Source organism: Phyllobates terribilis, unplaced genomic scaffold, assembly GCF_046119375.1.
Source record: "Phyllobates terribilis strain yellow unplaced genomic scaffold, ASM4611937v1 Scaffold_8__6_contigs__length_399053987, whole genome shotgun sequence".
Classification (NCBI taxonomy): Eukaryota; Metazoa; Chordata; class Amphibia; order Anura; family Dendrobatidae; genus Phyllobates; species Phyllobates terribilis.
Window position 1 is genome coordinate 303,841,000 of NW_027362768.1, and position 27,244 is coordinate 303,868,243.

Below are 27,244 nucleotides of genomic sequence, written 5' to 3' on the forward strand. Positions count from 1 at the left end.
GATGCTATGCCCAAAAGATTTTACTTCACTAGGTGCAGTAAAAAAATTGGTATTCTATACACAGGTGGTATATCTTGCAACACAGATAGGCTACTCCACTGACTAACACACTCTGCAATAGGCCAAAAAGGATTAGCTTTGCTAGATTCAGCCAAATGCTGTGAAAAAAACTTGCACAGCACTGGCACAGACCTGCCTGGCAAAACCTGATAGGAACTGATGTAACCTAGTCCTGAAAAGGACTCCAATTACAATTAGTCTTTACTCCCACAACCTATCTATTTAACAGCACAGACCTGCCTGATAAAAGTCGTAGGAAATGCTGTAACCTAGTCCTTAAAAGGACTGCAATCACAACTATTCCCTACTCCCAAGCTATCTGTAGATTTGTGCGAAAATTGGCTTGAAATTAACAAGGTATAGCGCACACAGCAACAGCGGTGCCGTCTAACACGTAGCTGCAGCAGTGAGAAAATGGTGGCGACGGGGAAAATGGCTTGGTCTTATAGGGCAAGGACATGTGACATACACTGCCAATGACACATGCCCTTGCTTGTGTGAAAAAAAGCACTTCGCTCCGTGTGTGCGCTGCTGATAGGCTGACAGATTGCACCTCCCCACTGTAAATGCGGGAAAGAGAAAAAAAAATGGAGATCTTCATTATTCCTGCAGAAATCCATCCCCTGCCCCTCCCCCCACCCCGCTGTACACTCAAACTGCGTATTAACATTAATTTTCATCAATACTGAGAAAAAATCCAGTTATGATTTTGGTGCACGAACAGTTATCGAACATAACCTCGAACAGCCGAATTTTTCTCAAATTGTTCGTGTTCGCCGAACGGCTCGAACACCGCCCAAAACAGCTCGAATTTGAGATTGGCGAACAGTTCGAGTAGAACAATGCTCATCTCTAATGGTGAGTGCTGCTCTTTCTTTTTTGTACCTTGTTTTCATCTTGTTATCACTGTCGCTGGTGTTGAAATTTTAGGTCATGATTAGTGTTGAGTGAATTTGTTCTTCATTTCAAATTCGTTTTCTGGGTTCCGGCTTGTTCGCGCCAAGAAATCAGCTCCACCCACGAACATTCCTGATTTGCCACGCTGTCACGCAGATGTTATCTGGAGCGAACAAGCCGGAACCCCGAACATGAGCACGAATTTGAAATGCCGAACAAATTCTCTCAACGCTAGTCATGGTATCAGGATGTTATGACCCTGCATTCGCTTGCACAGCACAGTCACCGACCTTATAATAACTGAAAGTCCTGGTCTAGTGTGAAGAGCCTGGGATTTCAGGGCAATCAGCTGTAATAAGAAGATGTGATTGTCATGATAGCACTGTTTGTGGAAGTTGTTAAAAGAACTTCCATGAACAGGCTTAGTGCAAGCCATTCTATTAATCAGATTCCAGGGGTTGCCCTGGTCTTCACCCTTTAACACCTGTACAGGTATGTAGATTTACACTGCGCTGGGGCCAGAGTAAGCTGCCTGGTGGAGTGAGGTGAAAGCAAGAGGTCACTCCAGAGATAAAATCAGAAAGCAAATGGGTGGTCAAAATACAAACCTAGATTGCGCTGGAGCCAGAGTAAGCTGCCTGGTGGAGTGAGGTGAAACCAAGAGGTCACTCCAGAGACAAAATCAGAAAGCAAATGGGTGGTCAAAATACAAACCTAGATCAGAGAATGGTATAAAACAAGGCTAAAACAACAGTAGCACAAATCAGAGCTATAGTCCAGGAAAGTAGAACTAATTGGCAGAAGGAACTGATTCTCAGGGGTTTAAGTAATGCACAGCCCCACCTAGTGCTGACAGCAGGAAGAAACCCCAAAGAACAGAATTTACTCCATAGTTTCTGGACTGGCCAGAGCATGAAGTCCCAGGAATAAAGCAAGGCTACCGAATAGACAGTCTTCGTTGGCCAACGAGCGAATTAGGAGTAGAGGAGATCGGCACCGGCATGGATTTCACAGAGATGAGGACAAGATGGGTGATGGTGAGGAGTGGAAGGGCCAAAGAGATGAGCGGTAAAGTGAGTGTGAATATGTTTTCTTATTTTTTACATCTTATATTTATTATGTTCTGAGGTCTTTAGAAACCCTAGAACATAATAAGAGATGTTCATTTCGTGGAGAATAACTTCTCTATGAATCAAAATTTCACATCTGTGCCCTCAATAGGTAAAACTGGAGAGACAATCCTATTCCTTCTTTATACATATTATTGAATACCAGGGACTATATCTTTGTCTGGGATTCCTTTGGCCCACTAAATTAAATTATGTTGAGGGGCCACCCTCCATTTTTATAAAATTGAATTGCATTTTGATAGGTATTGTTTTTCTGCATAACAGAGACTGATTAAATTGAAGAACAATTCTCTAATGCGCACAATGGAGGTGGTGTTGGTTTACACAGTATTTATCTAGCTCATAGATAATGATGGGATAATTTATTTGGTATCCATGTACATATTCAGTCTTAACCACCCCTAAAAATTGTGTACTATTTAAAGACAAAACAATATGTTACATAGCTATAGAATCCCTTTAATGAGCAGTGCCCTTTTCTTTCCAACCAAAAGAAAAGTTTAAAACTATAAAATGAAAAATATTGTGACCAGAGTTTCTTTATAATGATACTCTACCTGTCGGCACAAGCTCTGGAGAAGTAGTATAAATTGGTTGAGAAGGCGTAAAAAATAACATATTGCAAAAAAGTACAATGGGGATCTGCAAGCCATCAGCTACTGTAAGTGGTAGTTATTGAAATTATATTTTCAGGAGTCACTTAAATGGAAAATGTTACATTTTTAATAATATGTTGTATTTAAAATATGCAATTACTTAACTGTTTGAAGCTGATCGAAGGAACAAGCTGGAGAAATATGCAAGATATGGATGGATCACAATGGGTATGTCATTTTTTCTAATTGGTAGGCTGTCAAAATCTTACAAAAACTACAAAAACTATTTATAAGGACTGGCATTTTCTCAAAACTTAGCAACCCTTCTAGACAGAAGACTCGGTGCGTACTTTATTTGTAATATATCCTTTATTTGATTTCTAAATTCATAAACGTACATGACAACCGTGCTTTTCTTACAGATAGACACCATTAAAAGACATTTATAATGTATCTTATATTACATTTGGTCCATAGAACAGGTTGCAAGATACTAAATATAAAGGATAATTTATATATTTTTTGTTAACAAGCTCTGTATGTAGTTTTACTATGCATATGTTACATTACATATATGTTTTATATATAGAGATAACTTTATTTCAATCTTGACATAATATCTTATTGCGGGTAAGCTTATTGGATGATAGAATATATTATTATCAGGGAAGATACTACAAAAAAGATACAGTTATTCACAATTGAAACACAGTAGTTCCTACATCACTATTCTGCTAAAGTAGATATTCTGTATATAAGATTGCTACAAAGCATATCTGTCAATTTTATGTATGTACGTGTTGTATACAATCAAACATTTAAATACTGCATTTATTTTTCGGAACAACATTGGACTGTAGTACATATAATAAAAAGCCATCAGGGGCCAATAGCCTATTGGCACTGGTACTGCATGAACGTCACAAAGAATGATAGGAGACATTGTATACAAAATAAAGTTACAACAAGACGTTTTGCCTGGTTGCACTACAGACATACATTAGTATAATTTAGAATATGTTACATCTGATATGAGACATTTCAGGATCTACGAAACAATACTGTTGTACAAATTCTGTTAAAATATTTGTATATATTTTCTACAATAAATGTGCTTGACATTCTTAGAATATTAATTTATTGCAATAACATATATAGATAATTTTTTTTTCACTCTTTGGACAAAAATGACAAACCAAACTAACATCCACAAGAAACATATTATCACATAGTAGCTCTAAAGTATGTGCTATAGAACATTTTAAAAAGCACACGACTTTGCTAAATAGAAAGTTCATTGTGCAACACAGTCATCTATCACCAAAGTAGGCATTTTATCTTGTGCCTCGAATTGATCAAAAGGAAATGCCAAATGTAATTAGGCAAGAAGTATTTGTTTCTTTTCCTTTGTTGGTTAATATTATGGAACATTGAAACACTTTGACCATTTACAAGGTGCAGTATATCCAACCAGGGGTGTTGCGTGGCATAAGGGTGTGTCATTTTCCTTTTTTCCTAACCATATTGGAAATTGTAATTTCTTTTCATATCCTGATTCTACATTTTACAACAGTTTATGTGAATGCCCTTTTGTGCAGAAATAAAATCGTGTCTTGTTTTTTAAAAATACTTAAAATGCTTTGAATTGTATTAATGATTGATTAACTAATTCATTCATTCATTCATTAAACTTTAAAAATAATTTTTAAATAAAGTGTGCAATAGATTGTATAATTCATTGTTTTTAAGAAAAAGCATCTGCCTTACAAATTAGCATTTTTTTTTCACTTTAATATTATAAATGTATATGTAAATTTGGACCCTTGAACTTAATTTGTGCTTTCATTTCTTCAAGAAGAAAAATAATCAATAATTTCCTTTAAGAAAAACTTTGACAATAAAAGTAATAGACAATTTTTTACAATTGAAAAATTAAAATCCTTACTTCTGTGTTATCTACCCTTGTTCTGTAAAAATGCTGAGTAAAAAAAGAGATAATAACCTTTTTATGTATTTTATTCAAAGTCTTGGGAGTAGCCTCTAACAAATGTTTCAGAATTAAAAATCAAACACAAACCTCATATTTTTATAGCCAAATGTAACTTTAAAAATTGTGTTTTTTCCCGATTACAAATGCAACTCCAGCAATAAAGATAAAAACATTAACAGTCTAAATTGCCTCAACACGCAAATCACTCATGTTATTCCACAAAACAGTAAGAAAATAACCTAGTTGATTTCCTTGTGCTCTACTGGTGATGGTCCCCTTTTTTGCCACTGGAGGTAGGTAAATTCTTTATTCCAGATGTAATTATGTGGTCATGTCAACCATTTTGTATGTAGAAAATCATAAAAACTGCACTTCTTTAGTACAGTATTTTATATATAGGCTTCCTTGTTGGCAGAGTTACTCTTTGACAACTGTTCAGGCCCATTTTCATTGTGAACAACATCATCGCTTGGCTGAATCATGACCTGCAGACGCTGGAGAAAAAAACGTAGTGTTATTCTAGTGTATCAAAATACACCTTTGCTTGATATGAAAATGTCATCCAATTTAGAAAACTTTACTATAATAAATGTTATTTTTAAATCTACCATTGGTATCATAAATGGTAACTAAAGCATAGTAAACTTAAAGAAACAAAATCTAAATGTAAAAGATAATAAACAAAATGAAAAATAATTTTTCACCTAAAAATATACATATATTTTTGGATTACTAACACACAAAAAAGTTATTGTAATTTTTATATGCACATATACTGGCTTAAAAGAAAGAGAAAAAATAAAATGTAAATAAATTAATCACTACGTTATATGCATGACATAATTCAATACATCTATCAAAATGATGTTATTACATCTAGACGTGTATTCTGTAGATGTTTATTCATAAAAGAAACATATTTGACTATTAATTTTATAAGTGAATGTTCACAATTAGTGATGAGCGAGCACTAAAATGCTCAGGTGTTTGTTGCTCGGGCCGAGCAAATTGGACTGCTCGGGTGCTCGACCCGGGCAACGAGCCCAATGTAAGTCTATGGGAAACTCGAGCATTTTTCAGGCGGCTCCCCCCGGCGGTCTGCAGAGGGCCTAAAAAGTGCCCAAATCGATGGGAACAGTGCTCAAATGACATGGGAACAGCATGGGGAAGACCCCTGGAAGCATTTCTGACTACAAGGTCACTGCTGTCAACAACATTGTCAGAGTATTATGCCACTTTTACGGACTCACAATAAAACATACAAAAATGAAACCAAAATGGATATTCCTGGGAAATATGTTAAGGAACATCCTTTCCAGGGTAATGACTTGCATATAATAAAATAAATAATCAAAAACAAAAATGCTCCTCCACACCTTGGGCTATGTTCACATGTAGCATTTTTGATGCAATTTTTCACTTTTGCATTGCTTTCAACCAAGACAAATGCATTCACCGGGAAATGTCATTTTAACAATTTGCAACCTTATCTGGCCATGTGGTGAGTGACACATAATCAGACACATCCTGTTTCATTTATGATGAAGGGACTCTGAAAGTCACAAAACCTATTTTTATAGTGCCATCAGGTGACTCTTACTATTCTTAAAGGGCCAGCTGTTGGGCCTCGCTACTGTTAGAGAGCCATCAGCCGGCTATGCTTTGTTGTTCCCATTATTAACGAGTGGGTCGCCTATACTGTTATTGCATATGCAGTGAATGCAAGGGCTGCCAAAAATTTGGACGCAACCCAATACCCCTTTGAAGAGACATAGAGGAGGGTCTCAGTAAAAAAAATGTTTGGAGGAACTCCAATACCTCTTGCAAGAGACGTAGAGGTCAGAGAGCCTCCTAAAAACAATGTTCCCATTATTAGGAAGTGGGTCTCCCATAGTGTTTGCCTATGCAGTGAATGCAAAAGCTGCCAAAAATTTGGAGAAACTCCAATGCCCCTTGGAAGAGACGTAGAGGTCAGAGAGCCTCATAAAAACAATGTTCCCATTATTAGGAAGTAGGTCTCCCAGAGTGTTTGCCTATGCAGTGAATGCAAAAGCTGCAAAAAATTTGGAGGAACTCCAATGCCCCTTGGAAGCGACGTGGAGGAGGTGATATGGTAGAAATGGTGGTGAATGATATGGTGATGGAGGATGAGGAGAAGGAGGAGGACAAGGCAAATAAACAAAATCAGGAAGCTTATACCCATGTGTAGGTGTGAAGAGGTGCATGGGAATAGATCTCCCAAAAAAAGACACTGGATTTGAGTTTATGTTACGCTGCTATCATTCGGTGGTGTTGAGAAGTCTGGCTCAATGCAGCCCTTGTTCACTTTCATAAGAGTCAGCATGCCAGCATTTTTAGTTGACAGGCAGATGTGCTTATCAGTTATAATTCCACCAGAGACACTAAAACCCGCTCTGTGAAAACGCTAGCGGTACGGCAGGCCAGGACCTCCAAGGTGTAGAGAGCCAGTTCATGCCACGTGTCCAGCTTAGATACACAATAGCTATAAGGCACAGGGGAATCACGGAGGATGTTGGTACGGTTGGCTAGGTACTCCTTCACCATCTTCCTAAACTTTGCACTCCTTGTGACAGTACCCCGTGCCTCAGGTCCTGTAAATGGGAGGGACGAAGAAAACTGTCTCAGAGCTTTGACAGTGTTCCCCTGTCTCTGCAGAATTGGAGTTGTGTCACTCTCGCCTGTGCTCCTTGATTGTCCAACGATCTGTGACCTCTGCCGACAGCACTTTCAGATGGGAATTTTTTTAGTCATTCAGCAACAAGGGGCTTCTGGTACTATCCAATTTTAGTAGACCTGTCCGCCTCGGAAATAAGAGATAGAAATTCTCCTTATAGGGTGGATCTAGAAGTGTCACCAACCAGTAAAGACTGTCACACAAAATTTAGGGAATGCGAGGGTCACGGGAAAGGCAGCGTAACAAAAACTCAGCCATGCATGCCAGACTGCTAACAGGCAAGGCTTCCGTGTCCTCACCAAGAGGACGACTGACCATGCTCTCTTCCTTCTCCTTCCTGTTCTCAGACCATCAACGCTGAACAGACGGTATGACAGTTGTGCAGGTAGTACCGTCTATAGCCCATGAAACTACCTCCTCCTCCTCTTCCTCATTGTCATCCAATCCACGTTGGGATGAGATGAGGCTGGGCTGTGTGTAATCACCCTGTATGGTTCCTTGTTCCATCTTATTGTGCTCCACCTGTAATGCATTCTCTTTGTCTTCTGAAATGCTCTCTGCTCACAATCAGAGAAGCGGGATGATGATGCTAATTATAGCATCATCACCGCTCACCATCTTGGTGGTGGAGTCCTCAAAGTTTTGGAGGAGGGTACATATGTCTGACATCCATGTCCACTCCTGAGGTCTTTTTTGTGGAGTCTGAACTGAATACCGATGGCCTTATTGATGCTGATAGTCAACAACTGCCCTCTTCTGCTCACAAATCCTTCCCAACTTCTGCAATGTAGAGTTCCAACGCGTGGGAACATCACACACCAGTCAGTGAGCTGGAAGCTGCAAACGCTGCTGAAGCACAGCAAGGGTGGCGTAAGCTGTAGGTGACTTTCTAAAATGGGCACACAGGCGGCATACTTTGACAAGCAGATCCGGCAGCTCTGGTTAGGTTTTGAGAAACCGCTGAACCTTGAGGTTAAGCTCATGGGTCAGGCATGGTACATGTGTGAGCTCGCCTCGCCTCAGTCCAGCCACCAGGTTCCGGCCATTGTCACACACGACCAAGAATGGCTGTAGGTTCAGCGGTGTCAGCCACAAATCTACCTGCTGTTTCAGAGCTGTCCACAACTCTTCAGCATTGTGAGGTTTGTCAGCTAAGCATATTAGCTTCAGCACAGCCTGTTGCTGCTTGGCCGAGGCAGTGCTGTAGTGCTCCCAGCTTGCGACTGATGCGGTCATTTCGGAGATGGAGGCTGAAGAGGAGGAGGAGGTGCAGGAGCAGTAGACTGTGGGGGCAACCCTGATTGACCCAGGGCCCACAATCCTCGGCATCGGGATGACGTGTTCCATCCCAAGGTCCGACTGGGTCTCGGCTTCCTCTATGTTAACCCAATGTGCCGTCAGTGAGATGTACCGTCCCTGCCCACGAGCACTTGTCCATGTGTCCGTGGTTAGGTGGACTTTCTCAGTAACTGCATTGTTGAGGGCATGGTTAGTGTTGTGGGACACGTGCTCATGTAATTCGGTGACGGCACACCGGGAGAAATAGTGGCAGCTGGGGACCGAGTACCAAGGGATGGCCGCCGCCATCAGGTTGTGGAGGAGGCATCTTCGCATGCTCCATTGACAGGGAATTGGCATGCATGCACAACAGCTGAAGAAGCAGTGGTGCCAACCGCAGACACTGTTCCTGGACCCTGGGGTCCAGCCCACTTAGTCGGGTGCTTTGCTGCCATGTGCCTGATCATGCTGGTGGTGGTCAGGCTGGTAGTTTTGCTACCTCTGCTGATGCTGGCCTGGCAGGTGGTGCAAATGGCCTTTTTGAGGTTATCTGCAGAGTCTTTAAAAAACAACCAGACTCGAGAAGACCTAACAGTTGTACTGGAAACTTCTGTCATGTTGATTTTACATGGAAAGGTTGCCCGCCTTCTGTCTGTGGCCATCACACTGCTTCTTCCTGCCTGTTGTGGTGCTATGCCTCCCTCCCCCTGTGTGCTGCTGTCCTCAATCTGTATGTCCCCCTGCCAGGTTGGGTCAGTTACTATATCATCCACCACCTCGTCTTCCACTTCCGCACTCTGGTCCTCCTCCTGACTTTCTGGCAAATGTGTCTCATCATTGTCCACCTCTTGTGACAGTTTCCCACCGTCGCCTTCGTGTGACCGTGGATGCTCATGTATTTGGGCATCGCTACATGCGATCTCCTCTTTCCCCACTTCAAGTGGAACGGGCAAGAGGCTAAATCTTTAAATGGAAAAGTTAACAGCTCTTTGGAGTGTCTAAGTGTGGGATCAGTTGTCTACAGGAACTCGGCATGGTGGGAGGAAGGAGGATCAGGGTAAGTAATATGCAGTCCAGACTCAAAGCTACTGAGACTTTACCCTGTGGAAGACAGGGTGGTGGTGGTGGCTAAGTGACTGGAAGCATTACCTGCTATCCAACCAATAACCTTTTCACACTGCTCTATGTTCAATAGAGGTGTTCTGCGATCCACTATTAATTGGGACAGGAAGGTCGAGAGGAGGTGGGTGTTTGTTGTAGCACAATTTCAGCTAGCCCATGGCCTCGGCCAAATCCTCTGCATGCACCATCATCACCATCACGTCCACTTCCCCATCCCTTGCCACACGCCTTGCCCATTTTAAATGAAGGACAATATTTACCACGTTCACTACAAATGGCTGGATTTGAACCGCAGTGATATGTGATACATGTGAGGGAAAACCACAGTTTGAAATAGCTGGCCTGTAGGTAACTATTTTTAACAGGGAACTGGTGTCAATAACTTCGCTAACACACTGCAACAAAATTTCAATGGAAGCCAGAAATGACAGAATTTTCAGCGCACTTATATGTGATCTGTGTGACGGATAAACCACAGTTTTAAATAGATGGCTTTTTAGCGCTGTAATATAAAAAAGATCTGGCTGTATTCTGCAGTGCCAACAAGCAAATGGCGCAGAAAAACAATGTTCTCTGGATTGCTTTTTAAGCAAATAATCAGGATTAAGATACCCAAAAAAATATTCCTAGCCCCTGATACCTGGGGCTATTTCTACAAATATCTGTAAAAGCACCAGCAGCAGAAGAAACTGGAATGCACCCTCTTGCTACAGTGCATTGCGAAAGTATTTGGACCCCTTGAACTTTTCTACCTTTTGCCACATTTCTGGCTTCAAACATAAAGATATAAAATTCTAATTTTTTTGGGATGAATCAACAAGTGGGACACAATCGTGAAGTGGAATAAAATTTATTGGATATTTTAAACTTTTTTAACAAATTAAAAACTGAAAAGTGGGGCGTGCAATATTATTTGACCCCCTTGAGTTAATACTTTGTAGCGCCACCTTTAGTGCAATTACAGCTTTGGGTATGTCTCTATCAGTTTTGCACATTGAGAGGCTGAAATTCTTGCCCATTCTTCCTTGCAAAACAGCTCGAGCTCATTGAGGGTGTTTGTGAACAGCAGTTTTCAGTTCTTTCCACAGATTCTCGATTGGATTCAGGTCTGGACTTTGACTTGGCCATTCTAACACCTGGATATGTTTATTTTTGAACCATTCCATTGTAGATTTTGCTTTTTGTTTGGGATCATTGTCTTGTTGGAAGATAAATCTCCATCCCAGTCTAAGGTCTTTTGCAGACTCCAACAGGTTTTCTTCCAGAATGGTCCTGTATTTGGCTCTGTGCATCTTCCCATCAATTTTAACCATCTTCCCTGTCCCTGCTGAAGAAAAGCAGGCCCAAACCATGATGCTGCCACCACCATGTTTGACAGTGGGGATGGTGTTTTGAGGGTGATGATCTGTGTTGCTTTTACACCAAACTGTTGCATTGTGGCCAAAAAGTTCGATTTTGGTTTCATCTGAGCAGAGCACCTTATTCCACATGTTTGGTGCGTCTCCCAGGTGGCTTGAGAAATGGCTTTCTTCTTGCCACTCTTCCATAAAGGCCAGATTTGTGCAGTGTACGACTGATTGTTGTCCTATGGACAGACTCTCCCACCTCAGCTGTAGATCTCTGAGATCTCTGCAGTTCATCCAGAGTGATCATGGGCCTTTTGGCTGCATCTCTGATCAGTCTTCTCCTTGTTCGAGATGAAAGTTTAGAGGGACGGCCGGATCTTGGTAGATTTGCAGTGGTCTGATACTCCTTCCATTTCAATATGATCGCTTGCACAGTGCTCCTTGAGATGTTTAAAACTTTTTGTATCCAAACCCAGCTTTAAACTTCGCCACAACAGTATCTCGGACCAGCCTGGTGTGTTCATTGGTCTTGATGATGCTCTCTGCACTTGAAACAGAACCCTGAAACTATCACAGGGCAGGTGCATTTATACAGAGACTTGATTACACACAGGTGGATTCTATTTATCATCATTACCAGTCATTTAGGACAACATTGGATCATTCAGAGATCCTCACTGAACTTCTGGAGTGAGTTTGCTGCACTGAAAGTAAAGGGGCTGAATAATATTGCACGCCCCACTTTTCAGCTTTTAATTTGTTAAAAAGTTTAAAATGTTCAATAAATTTTGTTCCACTTCACGATTGTGTCCCACTTGTTATTGATTCTTCCCCCAAAAATTTGAATTTTATATCTTTATGTTTGAAGCCAGAAATGTGGCAAAAGGTAGAAAAGTTAAAGGGGACCAAATACTTTCACAATGCACTGTATATGCACTGCAGTCTGCCACATACATTGCCTGCCTGTCTAGCACTGATATCTATACAGCTGCATTAGTTGAGATGGATATGTGTATAATATATTGTGGTATACCTACACTAACAAAGAAACAAGCAAATCTCTCCCTAGCTCAGCAGCACTGCTCCCTACACTGCCTGATTCCGGAGTAGACTGTGACGAGCATGGCGGCGCCAGGTCTGATATAGACGTGATGACACTGTGCGGCCAGCCAATCACTGTAGTGCCACAACCAACATGGCTGCGGCATTACAGTGTGTGGCAGACAATCCCCGCATGTTCATTGGCTCTCTAAAGAGCGCCAAACATGCAGGGAGGGGACCAGAGCTCTCTCCGAGCAACCTCGGAAATAATCGGCGAGGGCCGAGCATCTTGAGCAGTGAGATGCTCGGGCGAGTAGCGAGCAGTAGCGAGCATGCTCGCTCATCATTATTCACAATCCATATCTGTAATAACAAAAGACATCTCACAGCATTATATTGTCAAATGAATCTCTCTTGAAGCTTCCCCGTACAATATTGCACAATTTTTTGGATGCTCCAGATGAAACCATGAAATGAAATCCTGGATGCTCCATATGAAGCTGTGAGGTGAAACCGTGGGTGGGGATTGTGCAAGGAGCGCTGCCGTTTTTAATATGTTATGCTGAATTTCCATTTAAATTTTGTGAGATCCTTGATAGAATCCAGATCTTGTAATGTTTTGAACTTTTTAAGCTTTATCTCCTTGAACAACCGAGGTTTACACAGAAATAAATGAAAATCCTGAGATGATGTGGAGTGGTGAAAAGACTAATTGCATAAAACAATTGTGTGCAACTAGAAAAAGGCAACAACAAAAGAAAACTGTACAAGATCTGTTTAAGAGCATTCTCACATCTGGTGAAAAAAACTGAATGTATGTGGATGCTCTAGAAGAGTTTGATGTGAAAACATAGAATTCTGAAGTGTTTCATGTTTTAATAAGTACTGGTTCCGGAAATAATTTTGAACTCCAATTCTCAACCCTTATATCAGGGGCATAACAATTGCAGTTACAGAGTGTGCAGAGACAGCAACCGGGCCTTTGCAGGAGGGGGGCATAGCTACGCCGTCTCTGTTTTCAGCTGACATTGTCACAGGAGGGGGGCCATTATTAAAGGATGGTGTCCAGGACGGGGACTTTATTACAAGATGTGGCCAGGATGAAGGGCATTATTACTGGATGGGGTCCAGGAAAGGGAACATTATTGTAGACCAGGGGACATTATTAAAGATTGGGTAACATTATTACAGGATGGGGGCCAGGTGTCACGGGTGTATCAGGTTTGACAGACAGTCATTCTGGATCCTGCTGTAAAAGATCGATGCGCTTAGCCTTACAGACATCTTCTTGATCCTTTCATCATCCCTCCCTTGATAGGACCCAGCGGTGAACTCCACCTTCTGCTGCTAATTAACACACCCTTGCTGCATCTTTAAATACCCTCAGTTTCTCCAGAGAATCGCCGGTGATAGAGTAAATTCCTCTGTTCGGGTCTGGAGTCCTAGCACTCAGCTTGATTCTTCTTGGAGTTCCTTTGTGGATTGTAGTCATGATCTCTCTGGTGTCTTCTCAAAGTTAAGTGTATCCCCTTTTCTGTTTCCCTTGTTTGTCTTTAGTTGCAGTGGGGTGACTAGTGCAACCCCTCCCCCTCCCTTCCTAGGGCCTAGCTCTAGGGACAGTCAGGGCTAAGGTATCCTTCTCGGTGATAGGTGCGGAACCTATTTAGGAAAGATAGGGGAGTCAGGGTATTGTTAGATCTGCCTAGGGGTCTCCACTCTCCCTTTCCCTAGTTGCTGGGCTTCCCCCCTTTTCTTGTCATTGTACGATGGGTCCTTTCCATATCTAGTTCAACTGGAATAAGCAACAGCAAAACCAGCACCTACGCCTCCAATCACTCCTTCATATAGCAGGACTAAGCACCTATCCCTTCAAGTCCTGGATGCGAAAAAAGCTGCCATTCATAGACAAAAAATACTGTGAATAGTTCAAGAAAAGTGGAAGGCACTCACCGGACTGTGTTAAAATGCTTCTTTATTGTTTCTTCTTTAAAAACATCACAAGCTGGGGGGTATATATCATGCTGTTCTTGATGACGGCCGTTTCGCGCCGACACGCGCTTTCAACGGGTCAAACAGATATATTTCTATTTAACCCGTTGAAGCGTGTGTTGGCGCAAAACGGCCATCGTCAAGAACAGCATGACATATACCCCCAGCTTGTGATGTTTTAAAAGAAGAAACAATAAAGAAGAATTTTAACACAGTCCGTTAGTACCTTCCACTTTTCTTGAACTTTCCATATCTAGCATGACACCCGGATGTAGGACTGTATTACAGGACAAGGATGGGGTCAAGATTGGGGGCATTATTAAAAGACAGAGGACATTATTACAGGATAAGAGACTTTATTACAGGATGGGGGACATTATTATATAACGGAGGCCATTATTAAAAGATGGGGGCCAGGATGGGAGACATTTTTACAAGATTGGGAACATTATTACAGGACAGGGGGCATTACTACTGGGTAGGTGCCAGGACAGAGGACATTATTAAAGGGGTCCATATATCTGACCAACATGTTGGTGTGGGCCCCATCCAAATTTTCTCATTACGTCACATCTCCATTGATAGCTCCAGGTTCTGGTTGATACTTTTTCATACAAAGAGAATATTATTTCAATACATCCATACCTGTTTTAAAGACCCTTTGAGGGACAGAAACATATATATCATGTAGCCAGGAATCAGCACCATTGAAGACAAGGCCATGAACCAGCCAACTCCTTGTCCCCAAGAAGGAAAAACATAGCTGCCCATGGTAAGTGGAGTCATTTGCACAGCACTAAAAAGGAACACTCCCTGTAAAAAAAAGACAAAGAGAATTAAAAACCGTTTATAAGTTATACATGCCTTTATTTACTTACTCATACATTTCTTACAAAGTGTACTAAATGAAATCAGAAATGAATTAGTTTTGAAAAGGTTACAAAGTCAACATCAAGAAAATTAATGCAAAGTACTTTCAGCCTGGCATCGAAAAGGACAGAAATAGAAGCTGCTGTTAAGATTTTTCCTAGGGGAAACTTGTTGACATTTCATTAAATCAGTTTATTACAAAGTGGTTAGTGAAACAACAGTCTACTTTATTTCATATTTGGCAAATCTTGTGGGCATAAAAATGAATTTAGCATTGAGTTTTTTGCATATTTCTGTAATATTTGTTTTTAAACATCAAAAATTTTAGCAAATTGTCTATTCCTTTTAAGCTACTATCTATATATATAATCGTCTTATCCCGTCTGTCTGTCTGTCTGTCTTTCTATCTGTGTGTCTGTCTGTCCAGGAAATTCCGCGTCGCTCATTGGTCCGGCAGCAGCCAATCAGCGCCGCGGGATTTCTGATAAAAGATGGCGGCCGTTAGCGGCTCATCTGCGGGACGGAGCTGAGCGGCGAAGCAGCCGGGAGATGACCGGCGCGAGGCGCTCATCTCTCGGCCGGTACCAGCAGAAGGAACCCGACCGCTGGACCCATCTGCGGGACGGAGATGCAGCCGGGAGATGAGCGGCGCGAGGCGCTCATCTCCCGGCTGGTAGCAGCGGAAGGACCGCTGGCGTCGCTGACCTTCATGCGGAACGGAGGACCGCGGAGCGCCGCTGCCTGTGCGGATACTTCTGCTGCGAGAACCAGGGACAGGAGCGGGCGCTCGCAGCAGAAGTATCCTGACCCACAGCGCCGCTCCCCGGTCTTCCCTTCACTCCCTAGCCGCTGATGTCCACACAGTATCCGCATGGTGTTACAAAGGTCCCGACATTTGTGTTAAAAATCGCTGATTGGTCGCTGGTGCTGACCGCGACCAATCACCGATTTGGGCTCCAAATTTAAATATCGTCTGCGACCAATCAGCACAGCGGTGTTTAAATGTGAAGCCAAGATCGGTGATTGGTTCACCGATTTGGGCGCCAAATTTAAATATCGGCCGCGACCAATCAGCACAGCGGTGTTTAAATGTGGAGCCAAAATCGGTGATTGGTCGCGGCTGATATTTAAATTTGGCGCCCAAATCGGTGATTGGTCGCGGTCAGCGTCCGCGACCAATCAGCGCAATAGTGTTTAACTTTGGCGCCAAGATCAGTGATTGGTCGTGGGCCAAGACAGCGACCAATCACCGATTTGTGCGGCAGATTTAAATAGCGGCCGCGACCAATTGGATGTCAGCGCCGCTCCCCGGTCCCCCCTTCACACCCTAGCCGCATAGATGTCAGCGGCGCTGCCTGTGCGGATAGTTCCGCTGCAAGAACCCGGGACATGAGCGGGCGCTCGGAGCAGAAGTATCCCGACCCGCAGCGCCGCTCCCCGGTCCTCCCTTCACACCCTAGCCGCTGATGTCCCCACAGTATCCGCATGGTGTTACAAAGGTCCGGACATTTGTGTTAAAAATCGCTGATTGGTCACTGGAGCTGCCCGCGACCAATCACCGATTTGGGCGCCAAATTTAAATATCGGCCGCGACCAATCACCGATCTTGGCTCCACATTTAAACACCGCTGTACTGATTGGTCGCAAACGATATTTAAATTTGGCGCCCAAATCGGTGATTGGTCGCGGGCAGCGCCTGCGACCAATCAGCGATTTTTAACACAAATGTCCAGACCTTTGTAACACCATGCGGATACTGTGGGGACATCAGCGGCTAGGGTGTGAAGGGAGGACTGGGGAGCGGCGCTGCGGGTCGGGATACTTCTGCTGCGAGCAGTTGCTCATGTCCCGGGTTCTCGCAGCGGAAGTAGCTGCACAGGCAGTGGCGCTCCCCGGTCCTCACCAATACGATTCGCTGATTGGTCGCGCTCTCCGCACGCGACCAATCAGTGATCTTGGCGCTAAAGTTAAACACCGCTCTGCTGATTTGTCGCGGCCGCTGCCCGCGACCAATCACCGATTTGGGCGCCACATTTAAATAGCGGCCACGACCAATCACCGATCTTGCCGCCACATTTAAACACTGCTGTGCTAATTGGTCTCGGACGCCAGCCGCGACCAATCAGCGAGCTTGGCGCCAAATTTAAACAACGCTCTGCTGATTGGTCGTGGATGCCAGACGCGTCCAATCAGCGAGATTGGCGCCAAATTTAAACAACGCTCTGCTGATTGGTCGCGGATGCCAGACGCGTCCAATCAGCGAGATTGGCGCCAAATTTAAACAACGCTCTGCTGATTGATCGCGGTCGCTGGCAGACCGTCAGCCGCGACTAATTAGCGATTTTGGCGCCAAATTTAAACACCGCTCTGCATCGCTCTGCTGATTGGTCGCGGTCGCCGGCCGTGACCAATCAGCAGTATTGTCGCCAAATTTAAACACCTCTTTGCTGATTGGTCGCGGTCGCGACTAATCAGCGATTTTGGTGCCAAATTTAAACACGCTCTCCATTCCTCACTAACACGGTACGCTGATTGGTCGCGGCCGCCGCCCGCGACCAACCAGTGATTTTGGCGCCAAATTTAAACACCGCTCTGCTGATTGGTCGCGGCCGCCATCCGCGACCAATCAGCGAGATTGGCGCCAAATTTAAACAACGCTCTGCTGATAGGTCGCGGTCGCCGGCTCGACCAATCAGCTGAGCGATGCAGAGCGGGGTTTAAATTTGGCCCCAAAGTCGCTGATTAGTCGCGTCTGACGGCCGCGACCAATCAACAGAGCGTTGTTTAAATTTTGCGCCAAAATCGCTGATTGGTCGCGGCCGTCAGACGCGACCAATCAGCGATTTTGGTGCCAAATTTAAACCCCGCTCTGCTGATTGGTCTCGGTCGGTGGCCGCGACCAATCAGCAGTCTTGGCGCCAAATTTAAACACCGCTCTCCAGTCCTCACTAACACGGTTCGCAGATTGGTCGCGGCAGCCGCCCGCGACCAATCACCGATATTGCCGCCAAATTTAAACACCGCTTTGCTGATTGGTCGCGGTTGCCGAACGCGACCAATCAGCGATTTGGGCGCCAAATTTAAACGCCGCTCTGCTAATTGCGCCCCGTCGGCCGCATACCTATTCAAGAATACCCAATGCGTTCGAATTGGGCCACCATCTAGTAAGTCAATATAAATGTGCAGCTATAGGTACCTGATCAATAAATACTATGAAAACAGGAATTACATACTGCATATCTAATTAAAAGGTGCTATAAAGGTGAAGTAATTTAGTACATGATCATTGAACGCACATCACAACATCTTTCTTTCAATACACAGGATATTGCAATCTAAGGGGTGGACTTATTGCAACCTCCGAGGTGTACACAGTTATAAGGTGTTACACTTACAAGTGTATTAAACCTTACATATTAAACCTTATGCCTCCAGTTTCTAATGGAGGTGAACATAGGTATTTCTTTTGAAGTTCTTACAAAAGTGAGAAAACCTTTTTACAATTCTGGAATGCTCCTTTGAAAATTTTCTAAGGAAAAGTCTGTAATCTGTCCATAATTTCACAACATAACTAATATATTAAACACCTGGCAACAGCAGTTTTACCCAAGGGAAATAATTCCCATCAATGAAATATTTTTTAAACTGTCATCTTACCGCTACAACGATAGGTGTAAAGAATGACCAACAGAGTTTCCACCAAAGACAAGGCCTGTAACCAACCATTTCTTCAATGTTGTCATAAAATCTATTAACACCTGAAAAAATATGAATGTTTTAAATACTTTAAATAAAGTAAGATTTTTTATGAGACTATGTATTCTATATTACATATACCTTACTTTGCTGGTCTCCCCATACATAAACTACATTTCCAAAATTATACAGTTAAAAGGGTATACCCATAACCAAAATCCTATCCCAACAGGTAGTAGGTGTAATAATAATTAAATTAGCAAATATCCCCAATTAGAAATGTAGTATAGTTCTTCTGATTCACTTTGTTGCTTACCCCATATGCAGGGCATTACAGTAGCTTAGATATCTAAGGTTATGACTACTAACAACTAACCAGCTGTTACTATATTAGTGGTTGTAACCATGGATACCAAAGCTACCGCAATGGACATGAGGTAAGCAACATAGCTAATCAGAAGAACTATACTACATTTCAAATTAAAGGTATTTGCTATTATTAGTATTAATTATTATTATTATTATTATTATTGCACCTATTACATTTTGAAATATGATCTTGGAGATCGGAATACCTCTTTAAGTTCTGTGGCTCCAAAACTTCTAAATAATTAACTTTTCAACTTAATTACCATGCCAACAGTATCCTAGGCTAACTGCTGGTTAACGATTTCTCTCACATATTGTGAACCATAATAACATCACATCACATTATAGCATTGAAAAGTAGTGAGTGAATCTGCCAAAATTTCAATACTTCAGCTTTCTGGAATTTGGATAGAAAATGCAATTTGAATCGATTTATTCAATGAGAATCGAATGTGTCTTATTATGCTCTGGGTTCTCATGAAAGCCCAGAACATAGTAACCATAAAGGTAACCAAATAAAAAAATATTATTCACCTTTACGCTCACCTGTCTTGCCATCACACCTATTCTTCCAGTTCTCCCACCAGTACTCTCTAGCCTCTCCTTTACTTCCCTATAACTTGTAACATCTTCTTCCTCCATCTTCACTTTGTGTCAGGCTTCTGGTGCCACCTCTGACATCACAATATCACAATATGTGTCACTTGAGGTTCTGACCAGGCCTTGGGGGTTTCACATATTGATGTTGTAATAACTTAAAGGGGTTCATTTGAATCCATAGCTGTGTCTGACCGTGTATGGAACATGGTCTGATCATACCACAACTCCTGGGCAGGGGAGGACACAAAAGAGTATACAGACATTACACCAGAGGATTCATTTTGTGAGGTAAAACATTCACTGCCTGTTTTTAAACAATATTTTCCCTTACAAAATGAATCCTCTGCGATCCCCTGCTGTAATGTCTGTATACTCTTTTGCTACCCCCCCTGCCCAGGAGATGTGGTATGATCAGGCCATGTTCTGTACATGGTCAGACACAGCCATGGATTAAAATTAACTTTTGTTCGTGGAAAAAACCCTTTAAGTCGTCAGATGCCTACTTAATGCCAGGAAGCCTGGGGCAAAGGAAAAATGGAAGGAAAGGGCATCACATGTTGTGGGGACTAAAGATGAGACTAGAGGGAGCTGCTCAGAGTACTGGATTGGGGGGGCTGCAACAAAGGAACAACTGAGCAGAGAGGTATTATTTTCTATGTTTGTTTTTTACCTTAATTTCCAAATCCTGTACAAATCAGCAAGATGGCAGTTAGCAAGTTGCCATTTTCCTGAATTCGCAAGAAGCAAATCATTAAAAATTTGGATTCAAGATAATCTGATGAGTTCAATTGACCTCAAACCAATAAACTTATTTGTAGCATTGATTGATCAATCATCATACAATAAACATTATATGATTGCAGTTGCCACATAATAACTCACAAGAGTAAGTTAAAGCTAACACAACTGAAGAGTCCAGTAGTAGATCAATGGTATGAGAATCTGTAAGTAAATTGAGAACATTGTTTTAGTTTAGTTTTACCTACACCGGAGCTTCACTAAGTATCCTAAAGTATTGAGCAATTATTATTAATAATAATAATAATAATAATAATATAACTACATTAATAAAAATAATTCTCAAAATTATTAAAGAGGACCTGTATATTTTTGTAAATAATCATTTGCTCATTTTGTTTTTATCTGAGGTTCTGTTTGTTAAATGGCCACAGTGTGAATGCACACCTATGCATTGCACTTATACCAATATATGCTCTGGCTCAATTTTTTGGCTTTGGTTTAGTTTTTTGTACTTTGTATAAACAGGAGCATACCTAGCTCCCCTTTTTAGGCAGTTAATTTTATTTATAGGTTTCTGCAGGCAGGTGTCTTAACAGTCGGGACCTAGATCCTGCACTGAATCTCTTATCTATTTTTATGTCTGTTGACACATAGTGGGGTGAACTAGAAGAGTTAAGTACCTCCCGACAGGCATGTCGGGAGTGCTGAGAAGTCTTCGTTAACAGTTTGAGACAACATATTTTATTAGGTTTCTTACCATAACACCATGATATTGAGATACACTCAAAGAACACAAGGAACAGCAGACTCATTCCACTGGCTGAATAATAATCAAAAAGCTTGAATACATATATTCCACCCTGTAAAGAAAGAAAGTTTGATATTAAACATATAATCATTATATGCAAATTAATTGAATTATGAAGAACTGATTCTATCTATCTATATATCTATCGATCTATCTAATTAATGAACGTTAACTTAAATGAAGATCTAATGAAGATATAATTATTAACTTTTAATACCTCGACCTGTAATCATAATAAGATGCCATTTAATGCATCTAAATGAAAAGGTTTTACTAGAAATGAGCTGATCTGACAAAATTACGCCAAATTGTGCAGATTTTATCAGGAAACTCAATTCTCAGGGAAATTATTCTTCTTGAATTGAATATTCCTTATTATGCTCTGGGATCTACCCAGACCCCAGAGCATAATAAATGTAAGATGGAAAAAAAGAAAAAAAAAGACATGCTCAACTCACTACTCACCTCTTCTGCTATCCACGCTTCTCCCTACCCACTATCCGGTTCTCAGCATTTCTGTATTGCTATATTTCTGGCCTGTATTAACTCTAGTCTGGGACTTCTGGCCATGAGCAGACTCTAGAGGTTACAGCACTAGTGCAGTGACATCACGAGGCCTGCTCACTACTGGAAGTCCCGCTCTAAAGTGAGCATCAGACCAGAGATGCGGCATGATGGAGGAACAAAGAACTGGACAGCGAGCAGCGAGAAGCAGAGGGCAGCCGGAGAGGTGAGCAGTAAGATATAATCTTTTTTTTCCTTTTTTACCTTTTGCCAGACTTCTACTGTTTAGTTGCAGCCACAATTTTGATGAATTCACGCAGAGCAAATTTAAAAAAGTCTGTGTTCTATAGAATGCAAATTTTTGAAAATTTTAGTAAAATTAAATTCCAATTGAATAAATTTGCCCATCTCTAGTTTCTACATAATCATAGACAGGGATTATTTAGTGTAAGAGCAGAGAGGCTATGAATCTCTCTGCCACATGATATTTTGGTGGTTGATTCGGTGACAGAGTTCAAGAATAGTCTGAGTGACTTCAATGAAAAAAGCCATGAATTACTAGATTTCTGGAGATGGGTTGCTGGGAATTTTACTATAATTGCAATATTTGGAGTCAGGTAGAATTTTTTTCCCTCTATTAACAGGCAATAGACAACTTCCCATCTCACATATATATTGTCTTTTATTTCTGGATTAACATGACAACATAAAGGATAAACTTTATATACTTGTGTTTTTTTTCTCTTATATTTAAAAATCATATCCAGCAACACGTCAGTGGAAAAGGGGTTAAAATTAAAAACGTTCTTTTTTATTTCACATGGTTAAAAGCACAGTAAAAAGGCAATGAATCCAAGGAGACTTTCCTACGCTTTTCGAACAGTAATCGCGATTAAGAACATTATTTCTCAAAATGCATAGGCAAGTGTCCTGGAATTCATTTTCTTTTTACCATATTTTTACTCGTGTGAAATAAAGAAGAAAGTTTTTAATCTTTATCACTTTTCCACTGGCTTGTCGCTGGATATGATTTCTAAACATTGGGACTTTCGACTTCTTTATTGTGCACTGTCTTGAGATTCGAGGTGGACTGCAGATATTTTTGGTGGGTGTGATGAGATTCCTTTTTACTTGTTGAATTTCCATTGTGTTTTTTTTCTATATTACTTTCTCCTACTATTATTCATGTTATATCACTTGAGCCTATAGAGGATTTCATACAAGTAAACTTACCTGAGTTATGTTGGACAAACCAATGAGATAAGAAACAACGCACACAACTGCAATAAATATTTCTCTTCGGGTGCGTAATACTTTTGGAAACTCATCCACAAGAGCTGTTATAAACCCTTCAACTGTACAGAACTGCAAAGTAAGAAGGAAAATTGTACAATCCATGTTGGCACCATCATTAAAATGATATATTTAGACACAATAGGTTCTAGAAACAAATAGATTACATTCTAATGGTTTAGCTCAGAAAATGACTACCGCATTCAAGTTTCTCATAAGTATTCAGAACAGCATTTGATTTTCCATCTGCTGTCTGCTGGAATTTCTTTTACCATGTTAAGAAATATGAATTCAAATTGGTGTGATTGTAGGTGAGATCTGTCAATTTTTCATAGCTGGAACCACATCAGCTCTTATTGCTTTATTTGTGTCAGTTTGTCTATTTTTTTCTGCATCTATATCTCCTCCTGATGAGATTAAAAGAACCTGAAATGAGTGCTCTGTGCATTTGCATGTAAATTCACATTTCAATGACAGCAGGGTAATATAGCCATGTCTAATATTATGCAGTATATTTACTCCCAAAATTCATTATTATATGTTGTATACTAAAAAAAACCTAGCTAAAAAATTTGTAATAATCATTTTTGAAGGTCAAATTTTATTTTTTATGACAAGTCCCTCCACTGTGGGACTCCCTAGAAAATACAAAAGGAACCCTTAAATGAAGAGGAGCACACATCAGTAAGAAGGGCAAAAAATGCGGTTACCAAGCACAGAGGAGTAGGGCCAATACAGTAAAAAGGCATGACATGAGGTTACTTAGGCTGTTAGCTGATGCACCCAAAGTGAATTGAGGATTCGAAAAAAAAATTATGTTGGCCGGACAAAAGAAAATACAGTGCACCAGATTTTGGTATTACCGTGCAAGAGCATGCTTTTGAAGACATTGAAGTGTCTTCTATGTCAAGCTAAGGACCAGGGAAAGGGACAAATAATGATTAGTGCTGAGCGAGTATGTTCTGTTAACCTTTTCGCCGAGTATGCTCGGGCCGAGCTCCGAGTATTTACAGCTGCTCGGTGACATGTTTGAATCGCTCCCGTGTGCATGATTTGCGACTGTTTGACAGCTTTATTACATGTGAGGAATGTCTATTTCTTACACATTCCTCACATGTAATAAAGCTGTCAAACAGTCGCAAATCATGCACACGGGAGCGATTCAAACATGTCACCGAGCAGCTGTAAATACTCGGAGCTCGCCCGAGCATACTCGGAACAGAACATACTCGCTCAACACTAATAATGATCTTACAGAGCTAACAATGTGTGGATCATTTGAAATTCAAATTCGCCGGCTTAGAGGAATCTTCCCTCAAAATTTGATTTGCATCGTATAACTTTGCAGTGAATAGCAATATTGAAACGCCTCTAATTGCCTAGAAGAAATGTGTATAAAACTCAGACGTCTTACAGGAGTGTATTGAAACCATTTTGAGTTCTCTAATGCCAATGTGGCACCCCAGGGGTCTGGTCTCCACAGTAATAGCAATATTACGTCTGAGAGCAGGTGGGAGGTCTCTTGGTCAGGAATCCTATGCATGCCACACCTCCTGCCCAGTCCTGGGAGGGGAAGAACTTCCCCTATATAAAGCTGGGGCTGAGGCAGGGTTAGAGAGAAGAGTAGAGAGAAGAAGAGGAGCAGCATAGGAAAGAAAGATCAGGAGCTCTGTGGGAGCAGTGCTAAAAGGAATCAGGGGCTGGCAGCTGAAGAGCTCGCCCTGATTGAAGAGTTACTACCGGACCCGGAGTCCGAGGCTGTGGGGATTAACCCAGACCCAGCAGCAGAAACCGCCCGGAAGGGGATTTCAGGTCCTCTGGCCAAGAAACCCAAAGGCACGGTCACACGCGTGGGACCAGCACCGCCGTCGTGGAGCGGAAGCCACTAGAAGGCCCCGAGTCACCGGCCATACGGGTGAGCACCACACGGTACACTCAGGGACGTGGGCTACCTTTACCCGCCTCTAGCAAGGAAGCCAGAAGAGTACAATTAGTTGCGGAGGCCTACAACTCCGCCTGGCCAAGGGGGATCCCATCTGCTCAAGGACTGACCAGGCCCCGACCACTAGCCAGTACTCCGGGAGGGTCTATCTTTGTCACCAGTAAAGACCCTGAACTACACCGCATCGTCTCTGAGTGGTTCCTACTACCCCCATCATCCACGTCGGCTGCCCTGAGGCCATACCCCTCCCGTTGGGGGTTATACCATCCACGCTGCACCATCCTTCCACCGGCCTCAGCGGTCTGCCCTGCAGCGGCAGCTCCATAGCTGCATTCAACGGGTGGCGTAGTCGTCCTACATCTACTGCTAATATACTGCCACTCAGCTTGACTCCCTGGGCACGGACCGGGTCACCGCCACGAGACTACTACCCCTATCAGATCCGGCTCTGGGTAGGCTCCCGCGTGCGCAACGCTACTCAGCACAGGCCCAGGGGCGCGTCAGCTTTTGGCGTAGTCGGCAGGATCTCGTGCCCGCAACCACCGGGTACTGCGTGCCTGAAAAAGACTGTTCAAACTTACCAGTGGTGAAGATTCCCGCCATCCGTGGAGGTTTCCCGCCATCCGGCGCCATCTTCTACCTTCTTCCCGCCATCCGCGAAGTTTTCCCGCCATCCGGCGCCATCTTCTGCCTTCTTCCCGCCATCCGTGGAGTTTTCCCGCCGTTGGACGCCATCTTGAAGACGCCGCGCGGGATGAAGAGGGGCGTGGACTCCGAAAGCGCGCGAGAACTGAAGCCCCGCCTCACGTCCGGACGTTGCGTAAGGTCCTGGAAGGAGCCCAGCAGACGCCGACGTCACAGGAGCGCGACGGAAGGTCCTCGACCCTGACGATCCACTGCGGAGCCGCGGCCTACGGAAGAGGATCATCGCAAGGTAGGCCACGGTCCACTAGGGGGGGGGGGAGATGTCGGATACGGAGGAGAGCTTCACTGCCTCAACCCCCGCCAGCGCCACCGCTGCTGCAGTCATGCCTTTCACCATGCCCTATATCCCGGGAGCAGCCTGGCTACCCCAGTACTCAGGGGAGTCACATACCCTGAATGACTTTAAAGAAAAGCTGGATAGCCTCTTCCAGGTGTACCCCCTCACAGAAGAGCAAAAAGTGAGCATCCTGGTGGCCCAACTAACCGGGGCAGCCCAAAGGGAGGTAAAGTCCTGGCCACCTGGGAGGAGGACTGTCGCAGGGATACTAACCCGGCTGAGGGACACCTTTGATACCCGCACCTCAGCCGAGATTAAGCTTAGATTCTATGGGTGCAAGCAGCGAGCACATGAGAGTATAAGGGACTATGCGCTAAACCTACAAGAGGCCCTGAGAGCCATTAAGCAGACCAGGAGAATCAACCCTCTGCTTATAGTGAGCCTGCCATACCCCTAGTGAGCCAAAGAGTCCGTAGACGGCTGCCCAGTTTACCCTTGACAGCCCCTATACCCTGTAGCTCAGGACCAATCAACCAGCTCCGTAGGTCCACTAGGGTCACTAAAGGCCAGCTGCCCATACGGTGGAGGATCTAAAATGTTCAAGCTATTTTATTAATGTTTACCTGTTTATTGTTGCTTGTGTATAATTATGTGTTTCTAGTTATTTATAGGAGTCTTTGGTGGATTTACCGGGAATCCTTTGTGTATATAGTTGGAGCGTAACCCAGGACGGATTGAAAGACTATTAAGGACTCGGGGCAGGACAGACCCCTACCTGGTTACGTCTCCCTGTGTTGGTGAAATGGACACCCTTGTTTTCCTCAAAAGTTACACCCGGTTGCGGACACGCCGTGACCACCTTATGTGTTGTCTCTATTAGAATGTTATTGTTTGCACCTTGTTATGTTTACAAAAGTATGTTTAGTCCCGGAGTACTAAATTTCACTAGGGGGGAATGTGGCACCCCAGGGGTCTGGTCTCCACAGTAATAGCAATATTACGTCTGAGAGCAGGTGGGAGGTCTCTTGGTCAGGAATCCTATGCATGCCACACCTCCTGCCCAGTCCTGGGAGGGGAAGAACTTCCCCTATATAAAGCTGGGGCTGAGGCAGGGTTAGAGAGAAGAGTAGAGAGAAGAAGAGGAGCAGCATAGGAAAGAAAGATCAGGAGCTCTGTGGGAGCAGTGCTAAAAGGAATCAGGGGCTGGCAGCTGAAGAGCTCGCCCTGATTGAAGAGTTACTACCGGACCCGGAGTCCGAGGCTGTGGGGATTAACCCAGACCCAGCAGCAGAAAC

General features: G+C 42.9%; 1 protein-coding gene across 2 annotated transcripts in view; it reads right to left on the bottom strand.

Moving 5' to 3' along the window:
• Positions 1-3,033: 3,033 nt before the first annotated feature.
• The window catches only part of SLC6A1 (solute carrier family 6 member 1), a 402,595-nt gene continuing 378,384 nt past the window's right edge, over positions 3,034-27,244 (bottom strand). For both annotated transcript variants that reach the window (XM_073644511.1, XM_073644512.1), the window contains 5 exons: positions 22,966-23,097; positions 21,178-21,280; positions 18,672-18,772; positions 14,790-14,957; positions 3,034-5,167 (listed from right to left, as the gene is read on the bottom strand). In XM_073644511.1, the coding sequence (XP_073500612.1) occupies positions 5,063-5,167; positions 14,790-14,957; positions 18,672-18,772; positions 21,178-21,280; positions 22,966-23,097 (609 nt within the window). In that variant the 3' untranslated portion in view covers positions 3,034-5,062. The remainder of the gene's footprint in view (positions 5,168-14,789; positions 14,958-18,671; positions 18,773-21,177; positions 21,281-22,965; positions 23,098-27,244) is intronic.